Source organism: Lissotriton vulgaris, chromosome 7 (assembly GCF_964263255.1).
Source record: "Lissotriton vulgaris chromosome 7, aLisVul1.2, whole genome shotgun sequence".
NCBI classification, from domain to species: Eukaryota; Metazoa; Chordata; class Amphibia; order Caudata; family Salamandridae; genus Lissotriton; species Lissotriton vulgaris.
Window position 1 is genome coordinate 320,637,226 of NC_141695.1, and position 24,856 is coordinate 320,662,081.

General features: G+C 49.8%; 1 protein-coding gene across 1 annotated transcript in view; it reads left to right on the top strand.

The window, feature by feature from the left end:
• Positions 1-24,482, top strand: part of AKT1S1 (AKT1 substrate 1) — an 89,511-nt gene extending 65,029 nt beyond the window's left edge. Inside the window, exon 5 of the mRNA XM_086930149.1 lies at positions 22,638-24,482. Coding sequence (XP_086786275.1) covers positions 22,638-22,835 — 198 coding nt within the window. The 3' untranslated portion in view covers positions 22,836-24,482. The remainder of the gene's footprint in view (positions 1-22,637) is intronic.
• Positions 24,483-24,856: the final 374 nt, after the last annotated feature.

Consider the following 24,856-nt stretch of genomic DNA (forward strand, 5'->3'; position numbering starts at 1 on the left):
GATCCTCAAGAGGAGAAGCCTCCGGAAGCTCCATGTCTCTGGGTACGTGAGCAAGAATAGCATGTCTAATCTGTCGATATCGAAAGTGTTCGCTATCATTTAAACTATACTGTTGTTTTAAGGTGTCAAATGTCTGCACACTGCCCTTTCCCCACACATCTTTAATCTGGCTAATTCCAATGAGGTTCCATTTATCAAATCCCTTGGATCTCCACTAGCTCCCTAGTTTCTCTGAGCAGAACAGGGGGGTAGCCAAAGTCGATCTTCCCTCCCAACCCAGACTTCTGGTAGCAGCATGCCAAACTTGTACAGCATGCATCGTCTGTCCCGCTAGCGTGAATCTCCCAGGTTTGGCATACAGGGCATTTAGAATATCGCCACCCGGCGCTTGCCCACGATCCATGGCGTAACCTGGGTCTCCGGGGGCCCATAAACTACATGATTCACACCCGCGAGGTGTGAGGCCCAATAGTATTTCTTCAAATCCGGGAGGCCAAAGCCCCCGTCATACCACGGTAGGATTATCTTAGCAAAAGCTATACGGGGCCTGCCGTCCCAAAGAAGCTGCTGTTGTAGCGCCTCTATTTCCTTAAAATAGGATAGTGGCACCGGGTTTATTGTGTTTTGGCAGATCTGAAATATATTTAATGCCCACCTCACAATGAATCAGTTCCGTAGAGGCAGATGAAGGGACACCAAGCAAAACGTTTTAAAAACGAGTTTTTGGTTTGTTGTAGTATATTACCTTGACAGTGACCCCAAATACCTGCCCCATAAAGAGCTGCGGTGACGCATCGTATCTCAAAGTGTCAACATATCTTTGATGCGTCAGTTGCCCAGTTTGGCTGCAAATCTAAAAATACCATTTATATTTCTAAGCATCTTAGAACAGGCATTTTCCTGTTCCTGGGCCCATGACCTATTCCCCACAAACGTAATGCCCAAGTAGCAGAATCTTTTGACTATTTGAACCTTGGAGCCTTCAATATAGTAAAAGCTAGATGTTATAGGGTTCCTACCGCAAGCCATTACAAATGTTTTTGATTTATTAATTAAAAGTTTGTTTTTAGCAATAAAAACAGTAAAATTATCGATAAGACGCTGTAACCCAATGGGGGTGCAAGAAAGTAAAACCGAATCATCGGCGTGTAAAAGGATTGGGACAGGCTTCCCATCTACCCTCGGGGCATCCGACTCAAACAATTTTAGGGCTGCGTCAACTTCATTGATAAACAATGAAAAGAGTAATGGAGCTAGGACGCAGCCCTGTCGGATGCCTCTTTTGACTTTAAAAAGCGGGGTACTCAAGGGAGGTGGTGTGGGCTAGTAGTCACCATTTGCAGGTGCGCAAAAATAACACTCAATAATTGATTGTCCAGTCTGTACTTTGCTTTATAAAAGTAAGAGTACATTTATTAAACACACATACCACTCAATACTATGCACCAATTTGCAAATATACGTAAGCTGTTGGAATTACTTTGGAACATTGCATAACATCTCCACCTCTCCCGCAGGGGGGTGGGGTCTAGTACCACCACTCATGTATGCACATTCATCTTGCCCCCGATGCAATTAGTTGAACAGAACCTTGAGCGAGGGCCCTGCGCACTGGCACCATCCCAGTGGCGTCCTCCCCCCCCCCCCCCCCCCCTGCCCCCCACCCCCATTACCTCATGCATTAAACAGGGGTACACCTGCCTTGGTGACACATGGCCCTGACCGAGCATCTCCTACTGACCATAAAGTATGCACCTCTACATCTTAAGGGCTAACAGTCTGGGTTCTTCACCTAAGTGCAGCAGCAAGAATACATGTTTACGCACACTTTAGAATGACAGTACTTTGCACATTTTGATATCATTAAAATGCATTGCGATTTCAGCCCCTAAAGGCATCACCGATTATCACAGAATTAAGTAAATGCAGTCAGACACCCTAGCAGGAGTGATAAGCCACTTAAATCCACTTTGCTTATGACATCACCTTACACCAGTACTTCACATTGAACATCAGTGCCTCTAAAAGAAATACCCATTAATAAATGTGTTTCAGTGCAATTACACCTTCACCGCCAGGGAATGCCCATCTCCGACATCCCCAACTCAGCCCTTCACTCCTTGATGCAATTATTAAACACCCACAGCTGATGAACAAAAGTTCCAGCCCAGAAGGTGTTCAATGCAGGTTGAGCCCTGGAGGGGTTTTTCCTTTCAAATCCCCAGGACACCTAGGGTGACTTGTCTCTTCATGCTGGGGGGAAGACTGCGCTTCTCCAGCAGCTCCCCCCAGCACCTTTACACCATTGAGAGTGACCCCTCCTACCCCCTCCTCTGGGGGGCCACCATGCACCAGAACAGCAGACTTCCAAATGTCCGGCAAGGCATTATGGGGTGAGTGTGCTCCTATTGCTCTATAATAGATGAGCGGCTCTCCCGCTGTGCCGGGTAGAGCCGCGCTTCTCTGGCCTCGGTGGGGGGGCCTGGTCCCACCCGGATCCCCAGATAAAGGGATGCGGCTCGGGGAGCCCACCCCCAACCGCTCTGCTGGTGTTCGGGGGCCCGGTCCAACCCGGTCCCCGTACAGCTCTCCGGCTTCTCCTGATGGGGATAACGGTCCCACCCGGGACCCCCGCATGCCCATATGTTGGAGGGCAGCCCACCCCCGGCTGCCTCCGCTGGCACCCTCTCGTGCTGCCACGGGAGCCGGCCACACAGTTCTGGGCTGCCGTTCCAGCAGACCTCGGGGGAGTGCCGCCGCACTCCCCTGGCCTTCTCTTCAATGTCAGGGCCCGGCTCCCCCTGCCCCCACCCCCCACACCCCCATCCCCATCCTGGTCACTTTGGGGCCTGGAGATGGGGTCCCGGGCCCCTCCTCCCGTCTTTTTCGCGGGGGTGCGACGGCACCTCCTGCCCCGCCTCCTCTCACGGGGCCTGGAGTTGGGCTCCCCAGCCCCTTCTCCCGCACCTCTTCACAGGGAGCGCGATGGCGCTCCCCGGCGCAGGTTTCAGTGGGGGCCAGGGTGGGCTCCTGGCACCCTGCCGGGGCAGCCCCATGGGGTGCGTGACGGCGCAATCCGGCTTCACTTCAGTGGGGGACAGCCCCCGGGACCTGACCCACCCCGGGGGCATCTCTGAGACTGGCGTCGGAGCCCCACGTGCTTCGTAGTCTGTCTTCTTAGGGGTCAAAGGTCGCCTACCTTCGGGGGCCATATCTCAGCCCCTGGGGGTCCGATCTGCCCCATTTTCGTGTCTTCTTGCTCCTGGTGGTGCCCCCAGCCACTGGGAGCACTCTACTTCATCCTCCGGGTCTCCAAGAGGGTGCATTCTGCGGGAGCGGTTTTCACTGGCTCCCTGCGCCTCTCTTCTCCCTACGACGAGGCCTCTTCTTCTGCGCACTGGTCCTGGGCTCTTCTTCTGGCGCTGTTAGGGGCCTGGGGGGGGCAGTCAGGGGTGTCCTCCTTCCAACTGCCCATTGCGCCAGCCTCCAGCACCTTTCGCCTTAGCAGACCACACCCCAGAGAGAGCTTTGCTTCCTGTGCAAGTACTTTTTAAAAGTTTAGTAGGGGGCTGGCATGAAGTCTGTGTGTCCTATCAAACAGCGACACATCACTTCTCTGCCCCTGCTCCCTCCTTGTCCAGCCTCTGGGTTTGTTCAAAATGGCGTCGTCCGGTGTCTCTGGCCACATGGCCTCTGAAACCCAACTCCTTTCCCCTTACTGCCTCCACTGTGGTTCAGCTCGGTGCTTGCCAGCCAGCGACAGCATTTGAGGGATTGGCTTGTAGCTCCACCTATCTTTTCTCCTTGGAGGGAAGATCTTTGCTCTGAGAAGAATGGTCAATAATCTAACCTGCCAGGGCCAGACCCCAGCCAGGGACTCTGAGAAATATGACATTTCTGGACGACCCAAAAGCAGTACAAATATGACTTTGGATTCTGCAGAATACTTATTTTCACCTCCGCTGCACATGACTTTAGTGCATGTCTGGAATCTGTAGCCCTTGTGGAAGTCATTTTAGCCATGGGCCCCACATCCCCCATAGGGGAAAAATGAAGTGAAAACACAGTAAAACACCATGACTTTCCCTGGCATGTTTCTTTCCAGTGTATAAAGCCTGTTCCATGTCACCACCCAATTCGGCATAAGTTCCGCCTCACCATTCACTCTGTAGCTGCTCCTAGACTGCGCACGCTAGGAATCTCCCCCTGCGCGGCCCCTACACATGTGCACACACATGTACAGCCACGTCTGCATGTAACCAGCACAGTGCCCCATACTGCAGCTATGGCGCAGCTGCCTAGTCAAGCCAGGGGGACACCAGTAAAATCTCCATGCAGTCTCCTTCATTGGGAGTTCACTGTGGGTGAGTCCCAGATTATGTGGCTCCCCCACAGTAAAAGCTCAACACTGAGGTGCTCAAAAAGCAAAAAATCTGTGCGGCCCCTAGTGTCGGAACCACCTTCTAACACAACCTTTATCAGAAAGGAGCAACACCTTGACATAAATGTGGCACAGTTCGCGTTCCCCCAAGAAAGTGATGTCCCTCTAGGCCTACACGGGCATCTAACATTTTTTTATTCTGTATCGACCGCCAAGAGGGGTTGATGCCTTTCGCTGCCCCTATATATTTCTCAAAGAAAGTAGCCATTCTAGTATCGATTTACAGGGTCATGGCGACCTTACCTGCGAGGAAGGGTTCTCACCTCCTCCATCTCTAGCGGTTTGCGGAGACTGTTAGCTACTTAGGTGGCCACGTTGTTTGCCGGCAACCATTTAGAGGAGTGTAGGCATTTTAGGTTTTCCAGGTCTCAAATATCTGAGTTGGAGGCACAAGGTGTCTGAGGGTTAGACTGTAGTGCCTGGGGTTGTGTGTCTTGAGACGATCGCCATGGTCTGGAAGAGCCCGCCTATCCCTCTGAATCCCCTTTGGAGTCTTCATCGTCCTAATCCGGGGTGTACCCCGGGAGAGCCCGGGTCGCCTGGGTGATTCCCATAGTTGCACAGGAGTGTGATAGGCCAATCTTTCGAAGGAGTCCTGGACAATGCCTTGCTCACTTTTCTTCTTTTCAGGCCTTTGCAGTTTACCAGGCTACCCCATAAGTGGTGGGGGGCCCAGAGGGCAGGGATGCTTTAGGCTGAACTACAGGAGGTCTGGAAAAAAAAGTAGGCTAGCTGCATGTGCTGCCCCTCAAAGGGCTTCATGGTGGATTCTGTCGCCAGGTGAGTTGAGGTGTCAACTGCTTCACAGAACTCATTATCTGAAGGAAGGCAGGATGGAAACTGATTCCTCCTGTGTAGGCGCAATCTCCTTCTTGTAGTATGATTGTCTTACAGCAGTAATGTTTCAGGACCTGGAGCATCTGACCTCTTTAAGTATGCCTTGCTGGAGCGAGCCAGCTAATAAGTTCAAAGGACACTTGGGGTTCTAGCCCTGGGACGATTCAGCCATTATATTACTTGACGCAGGCTTGTGCTTCGTCCCAGCAGTACTGTGCACTATTGGCCTATATGGTGCTAAATACTGACCCAAGCTCTTCCTGCGTAGACACTGCAAAAGTCATGCGAGTACAGTCCCTCGTGGGGCATTTGGCTTCTGGGTTGCGCAGGCAGGGCCGAGGCTTTGTGACCGGTGATACGTTCCCGTCATAGAATTAAAAGCCCTGTGCGTTGACTGCAGAGCTTAGAGACTCACATCTACAGTCAGGTGTGGGCAGTTGAGCACCCTCTGGTGTGCTCCTGGCCCGAGCAGTCCTGCCGCCCGCTCCACTCCACTCCGTTTCGAGCAACTCTCATGGAGCACTGAGTGCGCTCAGGCAGGCCCTGGCTGTGATGAAAAAAATGCTGGTTAGTGCAAACCACAGAAATAAACATGCACACTACTGCAATTACAGTTTAATAACGGAGCTGCCAATACTCCTCTTAGGATGGCTGGAGCAGCTAAGGAAAAGGGGGCATGGAGGTGGAAGATGGTCTATATAATACACAATGGACTCTGAAGTTTTTTCTTGTTCCTTTTCATGGTGGTTCATGGGAAAGCCACTTTTTTGTTAAAGGGTGCTGGAGGGGGTCGTGGCAAAGCAGCATGGCCGATAGGACGTGAGCTCCTTCGGCTGCCGGCCAGTCACTAAAATCCTTCTTTATCCTGCCCAGTGACACCCGCAACAGTCTCCCTTGAACGACGGGGACTCTGTATGTTCGGAAGTGCCCTGCGGAGCGGTGGGTCGGAGCAACGGCCTGGATCCAGCCACAACAACACGTCTTTGCTGGCTAGGTCGGCCATAATCATGTGAGACCGAGGAGGCGGCCTGTGTCTGCCTGACGTGTGCGCGGTCTCCAGGGCGTTCCGCTACCTCGTGGCTTGTCCCACGGATCTGGCGGTGCTGCGGGGGCTCCATCTGTCCATGAGAGCCTCCCAACCTACATCTACTCCGGCCTGCGTTATTGAGCCTGGATGCGAGGGGAGATCTGAGGAGGACGCCGCAGGGCCTCTGCATTGGGCCTTGGGAGTGACTGGGTCTGGGCCTGTCTGCAACTGCCCCGAGGACCCTGTTCTCGCCGAGGAGATGTCCCTTGCAAATGGGAGGAGCAGGGAGTGAGTGGTGTCCCTGCGCCTCGCTGCCAGACCTGCTGCAACTTGAGGACTAAGGCCCGGGCTCCAGAGCGGTCCCGACCGGCGAGGCAGTGATTAGCGACGACCGCCTGGAGCTCTCGAGCAGACGCGATCTCACCCCTGCTGTGCTGGAAAGCCGGTGGAGGCAGGGGGGCGTGAGCAGCTACATTGCACCAGACTGACCACACTTCCTAAGGTGGGCCTCATTGGTGAGTCCTCCCAGAGTCTTCCTGTTGGGGCACGGTGGCCCCCTGACCCCCTGGGGTATCAAATGACTGGCAGCTACTGCTGGCTTTCCCCAAGAGGACTAATCCTGCCCCGGGCCCCATGTACTCTTTGCCTGGACTGACTGGTGAATGTGGGGGTGTTTGCCCCTTGGAGTACCCTCGGACGGCCTCCCTGCTAGGAGAGGGTCGTGGAGTTGACGCTGGGGTCCGAGTGCACTGCAGACCCCCTGGTTGAGAGGTTCGCATCACGCTGGTGGCAGCATAGAGGTGAGATCCCCACGGGACTGCTTGATCGGCCCGGTCCTGGGACGCTACGGGTCTGTGGCCCCCCGGAGGTGTTGGGTGTGGTTGTGTGCCCTCTGGCCCCCGACCTGCCCCCCCCCCCCCACCCCCCCCTAGTTCCATGGTGACATCTGTGAATAGAACATACGTCTAATGCCCTATCACTGGAGCTTGGCCCCCCTGCGTGACTTGGCACTGACTGCATCATGGTTAAGGACAGACTTCTTCGCGCCTCCAACTCCAACACCATCACACAGTACACAACACAGCGCCTCTCCACCCAGCGGATCACTCGCCAGACGGGCCAAGATGGTGAGGGTGAACCCTCCGGCGAGCTGTCCCCAGCTGCGCTCATGGAGGAGATACAGGGGTCCCGCACTGCTCTGGAAAAACAAATGGAGACAGTGTCCATTGATTGATGTTAACCTACTGCGGGCAGACTTGCGGAAGGTGGCAGACAAGGTCTCCACGGCAGAGGGGGACATTGTTCAGCTCAAGGGAAAAGTGGCTTCCCTGAAGCAGCAAGTGTCTCAGCTCAGCCATACTACTGGTATACTGGAACTCCGAGCAGAAGGGAGGGCCCGTCGCAGCAACATCAGGGTCCTGGGTATCTCAGAGCGCTCGGAGCAGGGCAATGCTGAGCGGTTCCTAGAGACCTGGATGCGGACTACGCTATGCCCCGCGGGCCTTTCGGAGGTCTTCGTGGTGGAGAGGGCCCACAGGGCGCTGGTCCCTCTGCCAGGAGTGTCCCTCCCCCCCCAGGGCCCTCATAGCAAAAATCCTTAATTATAGGAACAGGGACTGTATTTTGAAAGCTGCGAGAGAAGAGACTGACCTCACCTTTGAGAATGCCAAGGTCTCCATCTATCCGGACTATACCCGCCAGGTGCAGGAATAGAGGAAATCCTTTCTTGGCGTCAAGCAGAAGCTACGCGATCTTCACCTACAGTACATGGTGCTGTGTCCAGCGAAATTTAAGGTGATTTCCCAAGGAAAGGCCCATTTTTTCGTCGCACCTGAGGAGGTATGGGAATAGCTCGAAATCAGGGGGGAGACCCTCCCTTGGCACGAGCGACGAGGATCCCTGAGGTGTCCGGACCTCCCGGGAACCGTGGAAGAAGGCGCAAGGCTAGAGTTGATTGTGATGACCAGGCGGAGAGACAGCGCGTAACAGTGGGGGACGATGGGGCCCTGTGCGTGGAATCTCCAGACTCTGACGATTCTCCCCCGCCAACTGGGGTCAGGGATTTCCAGAGAGAAACTGGTACCAGAGACTCTCTCGCCAACCTCTCATGTGTTCCCAGAAACTGTTCTGGACCCACTTACGCCCACTACAGCTCCGCCCTGAAAGCTATATCCTTTTTCTTGATTCTCTTTTAACGTTGTTGTGGCAAGCAGGGGCTAGGGATCATTGACTTACAGCGATTTGGGAGAAATGCTTCTTAAGGAACGGTTGATGCCATATGTGTGTTTGGGACGCTGCTGCACAATCGAACACCATTGTATCACATGTGTAAAATAGGGCAGTCTGGGTCATTGATCTATACTAGGTGGCGGCTGGCCTAAGTCTGGAGTTTGTTCTAAGGGCGGGTTGTTTTCATAGGAGGGGATTTCTCTGTTTTTCTGTGGAGTATTTTTTTTAAGCCACGGTTGGGCTAATGTGACTGCTGTGCACGTCCTGGCACCAGCATGGGAAGGGCATTCCTGCATATTTTGTTTTCAGTATATTGCTCGTGGGAGGGGAAGGCTGTTAGGGGGTTGTTGGGTTTGTTCTCATTTCTCAGGCATTTTATGAATGGCATCTGGGGCTCAGGGTCTATGTAGTTCCATGGGACGTGGAAAATGCGGGCACTGATTACTTTATCCATGGGATTAGGGTGCTGGGTACTTGCAGCAAGAGATCTAGAGTCCTGTCCTTCCTCCGTAGGCACCAGGTCTCAATAGCATGCCTCCAAGAAACTCCACTTACTGAGGAAGGCGCTCTGAGTTTGACGAAGAAATGGCGGGGACCGGTTTTCCACTCTTCATTCTCTTCCTATGCCAGGGGTGTCCTGGTGTGGGTGGCCCGGGGGCTCCATTGGACATTCAATTTGTAGAAGCTACCATTAATGGGAGATACCTGCTCCTTAGAGCTAAGCTAATTGGCAGAGGTGTTGCAATAATGAACTCCTATACCCCAAACACAGATAACCCGGACTTCTTTCAGTCCCTACAGGAGGTTTTGATATCGGAGTTTGAGGTCCCATTGTTTTGGATGGGGGGGGTTTAATTGTGTCCTAGACCCCGACTTTGACAGATTCCCGCCCTGCACTAGTACGAAACTTAGGATGACCACGAAACTCCGAGAGGTCATGGCATATAAGGGCTCAAGATATATGGCGTCCGGGACACCCAGCCCAGAAAGTGTATACTGGTTTCTCGTCCATCCATAATATAGTCGTTTAGACAGGATCTTACTTGCTAACCCTGATGCGGCTATGTCCTGTGAGGTGACCCATCAAGCAAGATTCCTATCTGACCACTCCCCTGTGGCATGTGTAGTTGACTGGGGGGCCCGATAACTCGCCCACAGACTTGGAGGTTGCCAGCAGAGGTTCTTGAGGACCCAGTGGGGAAACAGCACATAGACAATGACATAAATGATTATATTGACTTGAATTGGGACGTGGCGGACTTATCACTGTCCACGAAGTGGGAAGCCCTCGAAGCTGTAGCAAGGGGGGCTGCATAGGCCTGACATGCGGGGTCCGGAAACGGCTCCAACGAGAGTTGCAGGAGGAGGAGCGCCACCTCTTGGAGCTGCAGACTCGCAAGGCCCCTGATGCGGCGGGAAGGGATGGGGAGCGTGGCACGCAGGAACGTATCCATGACATTTGGGACAGGCTTGATTAATACACCCTCACACAGTACAGACAACGTCTTCATAGGGAAGGAGATAAATCGAGCCGGCTTTTGGCTTTGATACTCCGGGAAGAGCATGCCCCTGATGCGATCGTGGCTTTGAGGGAGCCCGCAGGAGGGTTGGTCCTCTGAAAGGTGGGGCTTCTCCGGGTCCTAAAATTACATCTACAGACAGTCTATACCGCGGACCCTGCAATCTCTGAGGCATCCTATCTCCCTTACCTCCAACACCTGCCAATACGCGCTATCCCTAAGTCAGCACAGAGATACAATCTGCCCTGCAGCACTTGACGTGCGCCAAAACTCCGGGGAGCGACTGTTTCCCCAGCGTAACAGTGGAGGAAGATGGGGCCCTGTGAGTGGAATCTCCAGACTCTGACGATTCTCCCCCGCCAACTGGGTCAGGGATTTTTTGGAGAGAGACTGGTCCAGAGCGACCCCCCTCCCCCCACAAGTTTTATCAAGCATTCATGGGCACGTTTCCCTGCCTCCTGTTGCAGGTCTACCTCAAGGCATTTGAAAGCTGAGTTCTCATACCCCCACCCCCGAGTATGGAACAGGGGGAAATAAGCATGATCTTAAAGCCTGGAGGAGATGCTCATGAGCCCTCACCGTATCATCCGATTACAATGATAAACACAGATGTTAAAATTTTATGCAAGTTTTTGTCTACCCGATTAGCGCCCTACATGCCTCACTTGGTCCATAAGGACCAGTGTGGGTTCATACCGGGACGGAACAAGGCGATGAATCTGCGCCGTCTTAGTCGTATCATGCATGAGGTGCATGGTCGAGAGGAACATATGGTATTGGTCTCCATCGACCTTGCCAAGGCGTTTGACACAGTAGATTGGGGATACCTTCAAGAGGTCCTACGCACTGTGGGGTTAGGCCCTAAATTGTGTCGCTGGATTCGCATCCTGTATATAGCACCCTGCGCAAGGGTTAATCTTGGGAAAGCAAGAACGGAGGACTGGCAACTGGGAAGGGGCACCAGTCGGGGGTTTCCCCCCCCTCGCCCTTATTGTTTGCCCTGGCCATAGAGCCCTTCGCGGTCTGGGTCAGGATTGACATGGAACGATGGGGAATCACAGTGGGTGGCACGTGTCGTATCATTTTCCTATATGCTGATGATGCCCTGTTGTACTTGACTTCTCCCTGGGACGCGCTACCGGTCCTGCTGCACCACTTAGACAGATTTGTTGAGTTCTCTGGCTTGCGACTCAACTACGGTAAGTCCCTGATCTTCCTGTTGGTGAGATTGGCTTTGACGCCCCTGGGGGAGCTTCCAGACCTGGGAGTGTGCTGGGAACAGGTGAGATTTTGCTCTCTTGGGATACAGGTGGCCCCGACGGACACACCGGCGTTAACCCGGAATGTGGACCGCATAATCTCGTCTCTACAACAATCTGTGACATTCTACAATACTCTTCCTCTGTCATTGGTGGGTAGGCTGACCATCTCTTGTGTGTGTGTGTGTGTGTGTGTGTGTGTGTGTGTGTGTGTGTGTGTGTGTGTGTGTGTGTGTGTGTGTGTGTGTGTGTGTGTGTGTGTGTGTGTGTGTGTGTGTGTGTCTATGTGTGTGTGTGTGACTATGTGTGTGTGTGTGACTATGTGTGTGTGTGTGACTATGTGTGTGTGTGTGACTATGTGTGTGTGTGTGACTATGTGTGTGTGTGTGACTATGTGTGTGTGTGTGACTATGTGTGTGTGTGTGTGTGTGTGTGTGTGTGTGTGTGTGTGTGTGTGTGTGTGTGTGTGTGTGTGTGTGTGTGTGTGTGTGTGTGTGTGTGTGTGTGTGTGTGTGGTCCGTCTCCCCCCCCCCCCCCCCCCCCATGTAAGGCGAGGTGTTTTATTGCACCAGTTTCAACAAAGCACTCAGCCGACTGACGCGTTTCGGGCGGATGCCCTTGATCACAGTGAAATGCAATTTAAAAAGCCTTATTCTTGTATGCTGTGGAGTACACCATGTGATTAGTGAAAATAAGCAACATACTATAGAGTGAACATGGCTATATATATATATCCCAAAACACAGTATCCCACCTGGGGCCAGCCGAACTCGCGGTGGTGGAAACCGCTTGGAACACAGCAAACACAAGGAGTTCATGGTACTCCCAAGGTCCGGTGCACGCTCGGGTTATGTGTCGGCTAGAACGTATCCGCAGACGCGTTTCTGGCTCTTGCCGTCATCAGTGCGCTCACAGCGTCTTCGTTCTATTAGCGCCAGGCGAGGGGATGTGTAGGCACAGTTGTTACGGCTGCCAATAAAGTTTTTCGCTATGGGAGCGCCATCAGCCTTTCATTGGCCAAGGATCCACCAACCACATGGCAGTTCCGTTTAAATAACTGTGCCGCTTTCCTGACGGCTTTACGCACTGATGACGGCAAGAGCCAGAAACGCGTCTGCGGATACTTTCTAGCCGACACATAACCCGAGCGTGCACCGGACCTTGGGAGTACCATGAACTCCTTGTGTTTGCTGTGTTCCAAGCGGTTTCCACCACCGCTTCCCGGTTGCACCCGCCGCGAGTTCGGCTGGCCCCAGGTGGGATACTGTGTTTTGGATTCAATTTGGGCTGCCGAAACGCCGCTTACGGATGCTGTTGACCCATGCAGGTTGTGGCTTATACAAAGCTAGAGTGCTCCACCATTGTGTGACACTCACAGCGTCTTCGTTCTATTAGCGGCAGGCGAGGGGATGTGTAGGCACAGTTGTTACGGCTGCCAATAAAGTTTTTCGCTATGGGAGCGCCATCGGCCTTTCATTGGCCAAGGATCCACCAACCACATGGCAGTTCTGTTTAAATAACTGTGCCGCTTTCCTGACGGCTTTCCGCACTGATGACGGCAAGAGCCAGAAACGCGTCTGCGGATACTTTCTAGCCGACACATAACCCGAGCGTGCACCGGACCTTGGGAGTACCATGAACTCCTTGTGTTTGATATATATATATATATGTATGTATGTATGTGTATATATATGTATGTATATATATATATATATATGTGTGTATATATATATATATATATATATATATATGTATATATATATATGCCCATGTTAGTTCCTGATGTGTGGGGAGTGCAGGGTCGAGTTTGATATGTACGAACTCGTGGGATTGAATGCTGCGTAATGATATATGCGGCATGACTGTGTCTAGTCTAGAAGTGCCACTTTTAGAAGTTGGCATATTTGTGTAATTTATGTCTGGCGTGTGATTGGCTGGTGAGCCTGGTCCAGGAGTGCCTGGGCCTGCTTGTGGATTGACTGTCTGGTTTGAGGGTGACAGGGGCTGGGGAGCCCCAGGAGGTTGTCTGAGTCAGCCCGTGGATGAAAGGCTGCATCTGTTGCCAGGGAAGTGGGAGGAGATGGCACCTGGGAGTGACCAGGGCTGTGCCTGCCTGACCACAATGCTGGCTCCACCTCCCGCTGGGCGACTGTCACCTCTGTCCCTGACACTGAAGAGAGTTCCCTATAACCAGTTCTAGCTGGTTCTCACACTGCCTGCACAAAGACTTCAAAGACTTTTCTCTGTATAAGAAGGGGCTGTGTCCCCTTCCAATTTGTTCTTGTTTTTGGACTTGAATCTGCCAGGGGCGTGCTGCTGCTTGGGCCCAGGGGAATCCCTGGGCCCTGCCCAGCTCCTGGATGCCTGGAGGACTCCTGGGGGACCCCTCTGCCTTGCCTGGGCTGATGGGGGGGACTTTGCTTTGCCCCCTGGGAATCTCTGGGACCTTTGCAGCATGGAGAAGCTGCATTTTCCTGCAGAAGCGCTTGACTTGCTATTTTAGCGCATGGAGTGCTTTAAATTTCCTTTAAGCGCTTGGGGAGCGCTTTTATTTGTTGAAGCCGGTGCCCACCCGGCATTTGCCCCGCGGCCATGCCGCTAGTCTTAACTTTCTAAATTCCCCTCGAGGGAGCCCAACCCTTGGTGAAGTGATTCCCCCGCCTGCCTGCCTAAGCGGGGCCGCTGCGCTGCCTGCAGCGACCCGGAAGTGGTTGGCCGGCCGGCCAATCCTGGCGCGACCGGCCGGAAGTCCCGCCCGCAGCCCGGGGGAAGAAGAAGCATGGCGGCCGGTGAACAGTGCTCCTGTGTGCCGAGGGAGCCCTGCAGCGAGAGAGGAGACAAGCTGCCTCTGAGCCACGAAGGCTCCACCTCGAGTCCCGGTCCCGAGATGGGGGACCGGGTGAACGGCGACGCGGGCGCTTTTGTGAAGGCGGGGCTCCCATGAGGAGGGAGAGCCCCGCCATGCGCTACCGCCGTTGGCAGAAGAGGCAGTGCGGCGATGTCCCAGCGAGGCTCCTGTGAAGGAAGAGGAGCCCCGCCTGCTGCCCCCGAGGAGTCCCGCGATTGGGAGAAGCCCCGCCCGAGGCCCGGTAAGTTAGGGCTGGGCTGGGTAGTGCGGGGGGCAGTGCTGTTCGGCTTCACGAGGGAGCCTGTGGATTGTTTTGGTGCTGGCTTGGAGGCACTGAGTCAGGGCGGCCCCGGATGGTAGTGGGCCGCCCCACCGCTTTGACGAGTCTCTGAGGCTCGTGGGGGCATTTGGCTATGTTTAGCCCACGATGGGCTCAGGAGGTACTTTCAGAGCCTCAAGGGCTCCCTGAGGAGCCGAGCCAGTGCGAAGCCCCAAGATGTTGGTGGGAGATAGGGCGGTCACGGATGGCAGTGGACCGCCCCAGCGCTGCAGAGTCGGTGCCCTTAGGGGACACAAGTGTTTTAAGAGCCTGTGTGGCTCCAATGTTTGGGACCTGTGTGGTGTCCAGAGCCTGTGTGGCTCCCAGTTGGCGCAGCTCTGGTTCTAGGGGCTAGTGACAGCCCCGTCGCAGTTTTTGTTGATTTCCAGCTGCCCAGCAATTAGTGGGCAGCTGCACCGTTTAGGCGTAATTGGAGAGAGTCCCTGTGTGGGACAGAGGTGGCACAGTGATGCCAGGCCTGCTACAGCTGCGCAGCACTTAGTGCCAGCTGCAACGTTTAGGCCCTTGTGATTGTTCCCAGGTGCCCAGCAAGTAGTGGGCACCTGCTACGTTTAGGTTTTGCGCCAGTGGCGCACCCCTGACTGGCGCTGCATGGCAGCGCGCCCTGACATTCTGGACACAGGGCTCTTTTAGTCCCTTTATTAGGTGGGGGCTGGTATGTGATTTCTGCGCAATGCGATTTCTATGTTTTTAATAGTAATTGCTAATGTGAGTTTTGCTCAATGTGGCTACCTGCTATGTTTAGGATGGTAATTGCCTACTGTGTGTTTTGGAGCTATTGAGTTGTGTTGGGGCACCTCTGAATGTTTTTAGGTATCATGTGTTTTCCTTTATTACTCCTCTGAATGTGTTTCATGCATCGTGGGTAATGTGTTCTTCTTTATACCCCTAGGTGTTGTGTGATACTTAGGTGGTTGTTCTTTTCTCTACAGGTGGTCCTAGTGAGGTCCTGGTTCCTGTTACCAGTGGTTACTGGTTGTGTGCTATAGTTGCTAATTTGTGCTACTATGATTTTTATTCTTTATTCTAGAAGCCCTGTCTCCTGTAAATAATCCCTTGTGAATATAGCCTGTGCCAGTTGGCACCATGTATTTTGAGTGATACTATCTGATGTGTTTTTACAATACAAAAGTTATTTTATAATAACCTTGTGTGGAGTCCCTTTTGTGGTGTGCCTAGTATGTTGTTGCTGTTGTGTGCTGGCGCAAATGCTTTACACATTGCCTCCGAGTTTAGCCTTACTGCTCGTGCCAAGCTACCAGGGGGTGAGCAGGTGTTATCTTGGCGTGTGACTCCCTTGCCCTGACTAGAATGGTGGTTTCTGCCTGGCTTTGGCGTCAGCCTTAGCCTACCAGAAATAGCCAGTACTAACAATATGTATATATATATGTATATATGTGTATATGTGTATATATATGTGTATATGTATATATATATATGTGTGTATATATATATATGTGTGTGTGTGTGTGTGTGTATATATATATATATATATATATATATATATATATAATATATATTCCAGAATTCCCTATGTCCTCTACCTCCTCGTGTGTTCAAAAGCCTTAACATGCTACTCGCTTCCCTACCCTACTTTGGGTGGGCCGGCGCAGCAGAGTAGCTCTAAGCGCTGTTATACGAAGCTATGAGGAGGGTGGTTTGGAAGCCCCACGCTTCGACTTATATTACAGTGTGGATACTCAGACACTGCAGGAGGCTCTGATGCAGGGCAGAGAGTCAGACGCATCTCTTCCCTACATAGTGCGACACACAGCCGCTATATGGCAGCGTTTTGTCAAATAAATCCAACGGAAAGCACCCTTTCACAGGGAGCTCTCGATTTGGATACTCTCCCCCTTCATAGACATGGGGCGATTACATGTCCTTTTAACCTTGGAGGGAGGGTGGATGCAAATTTCTTGCCAACCTTTTTCCTAACGAGATCTTCCTCACCTACGAGCAAGCAGGATCAATTCCTACACTTCCTTGGAATTCAGGACGTAGTGAAAACCTCTTGGCCACAGTTCCCGGATATTCCAACCCTCACTCATACCGTATATATCATGCTCATAAGCGGTACAGGTTGCAAACTGATCTCCTTCCTATACAAGGCTATGTAACAAGACTTTGCCCCTCCAGTGCCACCATCTCGGGCTGTGTGGGAGAAGGATCTCTCTTCAGCTGGAAGAGAAACAATGGGCACTCATAGGCGTCCTTACGCGTATAGTCTCCTGCAATGCCCGGTTTAAATTAACGCATTTTAACTTCCTGCACCGTACCTACCTAACCCCGGCATCCCTGAACCGCATTTCGCCTGACAAGGGAGATAGATGCCCTACATGCGCCACAGAGAAAGCAGGCTTTTTACATTTAGCCTGGGATTGTCTACTGGTCAAGCAGTTTTGGGGGGAGGTGGTGGCCAGGATTGTTGCAGCCACAGGCATTCAAATGCAGCCTGAACCTTTGAATTGTTTACTTGCATTAGTCCGGAAGCCTAAGAATAGGAAACTCCCATATAAGCTCCTACAATTAATGCTGGTGCTCGCTAGGCGAAGGGTAGCTATAACCTGGATGGGGCAGAGGGGCCCAGAAGTGCCCACCTGGCTTAAAGATGTCCGAGAGTGGTCCCTAGCTGAAGAAACACACATGCAGCTCACCCAACGGGACGAAGCTGCAAGAAGACCTAATGATTTGGTGGGAGTTGTGTTCCTCCCGGTTGGGGAGGGGGGAGGAGAGTCCTCGCAGGATACAACTGATGGCGAGGAGAGTGGGTTGGGTGTTGAAAGTGGGCTGGCCCTTGCCACGGAGTGAAAGGACTGACCTCAGTTATATGCACAATGAGAAGCGGTGCTATATCCCATGCTCCTTCCTCACTGTATTTTTAGATGCTTATGTGACCCCATGGTATCTCCCCCCGGATGTGACCATCTGTTCTACGTGCCATTGATAATGTCAATGATATGCCTATGTACGCTATATTGATGTCAATTTGTTTATGTATTTGTATAATGCACATTGAAAAATAAAGTAAAAAAGAAAAGGGTGCTGGAGAAAAATAAAGTTGAGAAAGAATAGCATAATCCTCGCCGCTGGTCCTGTCATATAATGTATGACTATGGGGTCTTCCTATTGTAACAGTAGACTGCAAATTATTAAATTACTCCTAGGGAACCTCCCAAAAAACAGTAATTAAAGAATGCTACTCCAAAACCTCTTAACTTCCCCAGTGCTTTTCACTGTAGCAGCTGTCTCATGAATGGAAATCGGGTACTTTCACCTATGTGTGAAGTAAAGCTGCGTAACTTGTACTTTGGTACAGTTCCAATAGTACACCTTTTATTTTATTCTTAATTAACCTGTATCGCCATTACCACTCTTAATCACAGTATAAAGAGAAATCTATTTCTGATAGTGCATACAAGAACTATTTTAGTGATGACTATAGGCCATTTCCTAAAGGAAACTGCAACCGTTTCATATCCCAATTTACTGATCCTACCATATCACCCAGATTCTTAACATACATCGTTATCTCAATTTGAGCTTCTGCCAAAAGGTTTGTTTCTGACATCCCCTCGTTTGTGGAGGAGAAGCAGTCTTCTAAGATAATGCAGTTTGTGCCTTGGCGATCAGCCTAGCAAGGTCAATAAATGTGCTTTTAACGTGCTGTGGTTTTATGAAGCGACATGACTCTCACCATGCCTGTTCAATGGTTAAGATAAACCCTGCCCTTTAGTTTAGTCTCTGTTTTTGGCAGTTTCCCAGTAATGTTTCAACTCTGAGCAATTCTATGCTATGAGTATAGAATAGACCTATGCTGCCTTTTACCTTGGGCATGTACTTGGCAGGTCATTTTATAGTTTACACAGGTGTGAAGTGGTTAAATATGTTTGGTGAAGATTGTTAAATTTGAACCATGCTATTGTGGAGCTACTGGCCATCAAGCCCCTCATTCTGGCCCGTTCGTTTTTTGAGAATGTGGATCCAGGTCACTCTCTTGGCCTTACTTGTGCGCCTTAAGCACCGGAGGGGCATTTATTCTTCAAAGAAATTGACTACTTTTTGTCTTTATTCATAACCAACAGTGTCTTTAATGCTTTTTTCAGTGGGCGTTTCATTAAATCCACAACCCCGTTATCCTTCTTCTGTGTTAGTTGACAGTGTGAGAAATTGTCTTGCTACAACAGTGTGCCCGCCAAAGCTCCTAAAATGACATGGGATTACTTGCTTCAAATAAGCAACTAGTGTAATGAATACGTTCTGTGGGCCAATCTTCTTGATTCGTCCTCACACAGGTGTCTCAATCCTAAAACCTGACGATAGCAGTAACTATCTGGGTGCAATACTATCATCAGTTTCACTATTTTGAGATATCTGGCCCATCGTCTTCTTGCTGTGTGTACTCGCAAGAAGTGGACATCTCCCTGGAGAGTTCTTTCCCTCGATGGCCATTGTATAGACATTTGAGTTAACAGCAGAGATATTTGTAGATCAAGCATTAACTGCTTAGTCCTCTATCTTCCCACCCAAGGCTTCTATCCTGCTAAGTAATAGTGCTCAAACCGGCTACTCCCAGATCACATTTAGGTTTCTTTTCTCTGTATTATTTTTAAATGATTTGCACGTTCTTGAAGAGCTTCCAGGATAAGAATGCAGGACTATTCAGAAAGTATCAACTGAGCCTGGGTAAATTTTAGCTAGAACCACCCTTCCTGGGAGCAGTACTGGGAGGCACTTCGAAAATTGCATTGCCTATAGAAGTAATTCACGCACATTTCCTTCTAGAAAAAATGTCTTCTTAAATTTTTATTTGATTGCCATCCATTGCATCTTACATTGCATACCAGTTGCAGCTAGCTATGTTGACATTATGAAAATACTCTCTTAATGGGAATAGTTAGGATTTTACCCCCCAGTTTGTTTGCAACCCTGACAAATGACGGAATTTGTCAAATATTTACATAAGCTTTGGTGTCATATGCACCTCCACTGCAAGGATTCCAATCCACCCTACACCCTCCATATTTTTTTGAGGGGAGGAGTTGGCTGCACCCAGGGAGGTGGCAATATGTTGAGGGTTCAGCTGCACCAGCCTGAAGAGCCTGCACAGGGTACACTTACCAAGGGTGCTGCTGTGCCGCTAGATCGATGCTTGCGCAGTTGTGGCCTTAATGGTACCTTTGTGCACACATTATGGGTCTGCCTAGCGATATGTCCCTTTTGGCTGGCGGGGGAACCGTGCCTTACAGACCTAGATGGCCTACAGGACCCTGTCACAGGAAAAATGTTGATATTTGGGGTAAAGTGACACTACAAAGATTCTGTATGGTGGGTCTCATGGTGGTCAGGAGAAAAATTCTCCGAGGGTGGGTCTTGTCGCAGCCTCCAGACTTTGAACAATGGAAAAAGGAAATGGATTGGTCTTCACTGATGGAGAAACAGATTTACCCTGGCAGAGGGTGGCCTAAAAAATGCGAGCAAATCTGGCTGCTGTGGAATAACACGAGGAATGGGCTCTTATTAAAGAATGGAGCTGGAATATGCTGAGATAGTTGCACGGGCAGGGCACACGGGGGAAGTAAACATACATGTACTACTGTGTCTGCCAAAGTGTGCATGCAGTGGTGGATATGTTTTTGCAAATAGAAAGAATCTAAAGAAAAATATTTTCATAAGCATAGGGAGCACCTGTTGCTGGTTGTCGGATTAAAAAAATTACCATATTCCGACTACTAAGTGTTGTGTGGTATATCATTATTACCTTACATTCCAGGGATATACATACATGTGCTTCACCCATTACAGAAATTGGTCCTACAAGTTGATGTTTGAAGTTGCCTGGTGTAGCTTCCAGCTAATTTTTATCGGATTTTTTTTCTAGGTCCATTGAAAGCACTATTGGCACTGGCTTATCTTGGAATTTTTTTGTTATGTTTAGTTTTCGCAGGATGGGTGACGTGCTCCTGTTGAGAGCATAGCCTGATGTATCAAGTACATTAGGCATCTGGTTAATATTAATTTTCCCCCTTTTTTTTTTTAAGATGGCGATTCTCCCGAACCAGATAGGGTGTCTTCATAGTGCCCAATATCAGTGCTGCCCTGGTAGTGGAAGGAAGTGTGGCAGTCCCACAGAAGTTATTGTAAAGTTCCAGCAAGTGTGTAGTGCATATTCCTTTGTAGGTAGCATAAAATTCTGTTGTGGCCTATACTTTATGGGTTCATGTATTTGTCTCTTTATGTATGATTCAACTCTTTGGAGTCCTGTATGCATAATCTGTAGAAGGGATGGCTGCCTTGGCAACACCAGATGACTGGAGGGCTTATGATGTACTGGTCGCCCGCGTTGTGGTGGATGCAATAAAGAAAACGTATTCCCGATTTTAACCCAAGCCAAGCGTGTTCTGTCAATGACCCTACAAAAGAAATGTCTCATTTCCTCAATATTATGTGTTATGGGAGCAGTAAATGGTTGAGTGTAATAGTCACAGAAATTAGTATTATTCTGTGTATGTGTATTTGAACCGACTCTCAAATGTGAATTACTGTCTGTGGTAGCCTGCCCTGTCGGCTACATATGCTTTCTAGCACATTGGCCTTTTAGCTCTCTTAGGAGTGCCTTCAAGTAGGATGTAACAAAAATTCATAATGCTTGCTTGTCCCATTGCAGGTGAAGACTGCTTTTGTTTCCTTCTCAGAGACCGAGGTCTGGGGGCAGTCTGTTTAGTGTCCATGCATAAACTGAGAAAATAACTGTCTTGTAGGAGGTGCCCCAGATGGCTGTGCTACGACCCGAGCCCTTCACCCTTTCTATGGAGATGTATTCAGGCTACATTTTCGCTTCTTAGTTGTTGAGATATATGTGTGTATATATGGGTGTATGTGTACATATATTATATGTATATGTTGGTCTGTCCATTCTTGAGGCTGTTCAGGAAGGTAGCAGGTGCCCTAGATTAATTAGGTGGTGACCATGTTGATAGAGGGTGTGAACTTCAGTTTGCAGAGACTTCGTGATGAAGTTGGGAAGCACTTCATCTTTGTAGGATGTGGCTTTGAGTAAGTTCCGTACTTTGGGAGAGGTCTGTGTGGGATATAGTGTGACCAGTTTGTTGTTTGGTGGCTGCTTATGGGTGATGTGGATGACTGAGAAACTGATGGTGCTGCCGTTGTTTGTTGATTTTTTTTCTTTTTTTTTTTAAGTGCGAGGAAGAGGTTGAGATTGGTGCATCCCATCTCCACTGCACACAGGCTTGCAACCTCCTCAGGTCCATGCTTGCCTCCGTGTTCTTGCAGTTGCTCAGTATCAGTAGTCTGAGTAGTGCTCCCTCAGTTTGCGGTCCATTGCGCTCCTCACTTCCAATGTACTTGGCATTGACTGTTACTGCCTCAAGTCTGCATGTGCTTCATTGTTTTCTCATGAATGCATTCATTAGTCCATCGTGGCGCGGGTGAGACTGGACCATGATACTTGGTTTTTGTCTGTGAAAGTTGCAATTAAGTTTCCCCATTTCTGGTGTAGCTTGCACAGTGCATTTAGAGCTTGTGTGGCTAACCATGACCCTGATATAATAGATAGAAGGGATGGGTCAGCCGAGGACACAAAGATCTCTTTTGCACTATCTTGATGGTCATGGCACCCCCACTTGTTGCTGTCCGTAGTCTGGATTGAAAATTGCGCTCTGAGATATGCAGTGTTCTGTGCACCGCTTAAGGTCTCTGCTTAAATGTGAATCCTGCTGATGTAGTTATGGCTCGAGTTTTTGTTCATTGCACGAGTATAATTCAATCTTTCTTGCAGACATCAACAAAGCTGGTCTGTCACAAGTGATCAATTGGAATACATAATTCATGTTTAAGACACTGTAAATGCTCGATTTATCATAGGACGCTTGATACAGCTTTCTTAGAAGTGTTGTCTTCATGTGCACGACTTCTGTTACAGCACCGGTTTTTATGGCTTCCTATACATGAGCTAAATTGGTACCCTTAACATTGTTTAGTCTATTTCTAGGTAGTTACTTCAGCTGTGGGAGAGTAGCAGTTACTTTGGAAGCTAAAAGTCACCCTCACTGACTTTTTGGAACCTTCTGTAGTACGTGTATGCGTAGTAACTTGAGCACAACTTCTGTCTTCTAGGTTCCATCCCCAGACTTGGACCGGATTGCAGCCAGCATGCGTGCCCTCGCTGTTGACAATACTCAGCTGTTTGGTGACCTCCCACGACCTCGGCTTAACACTGGTGACCTCCCACGACCTCGGCTGAGTGCTGCTGACCGCCCACGACCTCGTGTGAACACTGGTGACTTCCAAAAGAAAGCCTATTGGAAGGTTTAGGGCATCCTTGACTCTCCTGAACACTACAGTCCTTTGACCTCCGTCTCTTCCCTTCAGTCCTTCTTATCCTCCCAATATCCCCTGAAAGATTCTTCGCAGATGAAGCTCAATGTCTGGCTGAGCTTGCTGTTATTTAGTGGGGAACCCTGTATTTGGTTGCATTTTTAGATTGAGCTAGTTCTCCTAATCTTTTTTGATTCCCACTTCATCTCCATTTTTTTTTTATTCTATATTGAAACCAGTGTTACCACTCCCAAGTTGTGGTTAGAAGTCCCTATTGAGTTTGAGAAATTATGACTTTTCGTTACTCATTACCCCTCAAGAAAAAGAGGAAAGGAATGTATTTTGTCAGTTCTTTCACTGTGATGGTCCCCGCCTGTGTTGAATGCTGCTTTGCACTGTGGTACCTGATCAATGCAGTACTCCACACTGCACTCCTGGTGGCCTGGTTTGCTGGTCTCCTGACAAGCTGCTCTCCCAAAGATTGTTTTGTGCCTCCAAAGACCCTGGATTTATTTAGACCCTGTGTTGTGTAGCACCTGTACTCGGAGGCTGAGAAAACGGCTGCTGTCCCCTCATACTCACCTGGGCTGGACTCTGCCACATTTGAGTGCCTCTAATTTTTTATGACTGGATGGTGGTTGGTTCCTTCAGCCACCTTTGCCCCTTATAGCTTTTAAGGGGTTGTAGAAAGCAAAACTAAATCTGAAGTAAGTTCTAGCATGAACTTAGCAGTACAACTTTCCCCAGTTCGAAGTCAGAATTCACTGCCTTAGTCTGTCAAACAATCAGGGCTTGACTGGGTTACCCCCCTTTAATATATTGTTTTTATGACTGTATGAAAAACTCTTCTTGGCTGTTGTAAAGAATGTGCGATCCATTCATAGTACCGAGTTGAACTCTGTGAACTCAAAGCACCAGCATACTGAATTATTAACAGTACTTTTGGAAAAGGAGTGGCTAACTTTCCAAACCAGTATCTTCTAGGCCAAGGCCTTGCCTGCTGTTTGTCTGCAGGGAAATTGAGGCTTAGCTATTGCCCAGAGTTCAGTTGGTCTGTATTTCAAAGACTTGGTTCTCTAACAATAGCTATTACTGATTTTCACATCTTTCAATCCCCAGCCTTTTCCTAGAAAGTGCCCCATTAGTACAATCTGTTTTAGGTCTGGTCGAAGGCATGTATAGTAGCAACTCCTTAGGGCCCATTTTATTGCGCCCGGTTCGTCCACTTTTAATTCTGGTTCTTTTGATTGAGGAGCCAATCAGTAGCTTGACACCACCATGCCTACCACTCCCTTCCTCACATGACACTGTACATCACTGCCACTCATGCAGTGCTTGTTACACCTCTGTATGATGTAACTGCCTCCACTTTTGGGCCTAGTGTTTAGCCCAAAAGTTTGTTTTGAGATCTGATACAAAGGCTGCACCTCGTCCCTCTCCATTCCCTCCCCCACCTCTCTTAATTCATCACTTCCACCCCTGCCCCACCACTGTTCTAGGTAGAATCCATTTCACAGCTTCAATTCTCTCTCTCTTCAGGAGTCTTAAAGACATGAAATACCCATTCCCAACCTTAAGTGATAAATTTGATACAAACCTTGTCAAGCGCCTGTGGAATATTAATAAAGATGTGTTCATAACAAACTCTTTTTCGCTTTCTTTAAAGTGGTGCATGAAGATAATGCAGATTCTATGTATATAACTTGAAATTTCAGCAATGCGGAAGTAATCAGCTATTTTCTTGCCTTTCAATTCATTCAGACCACAGACTTTGCTTTATGTTCCATTTCCGTGTGATTTGATAAGTGCTCGTCAAGGACTAAAATGTAAATTGTTTCATGTCCGAGGCAGTCTTAAAGCTGGAAGCAGGTGAGTTACTGCGCGTTTGAGCTGGGTGAAAAAATGCGAACTATACAAGCACTGCGTTCAATGGGTGTTTAGATAGGACTATTTTGGAACCCTGCACTCCCAAATCTGATTCTGCCCCAAAACACATCCTGCTTTTCCTTTAGGATTAA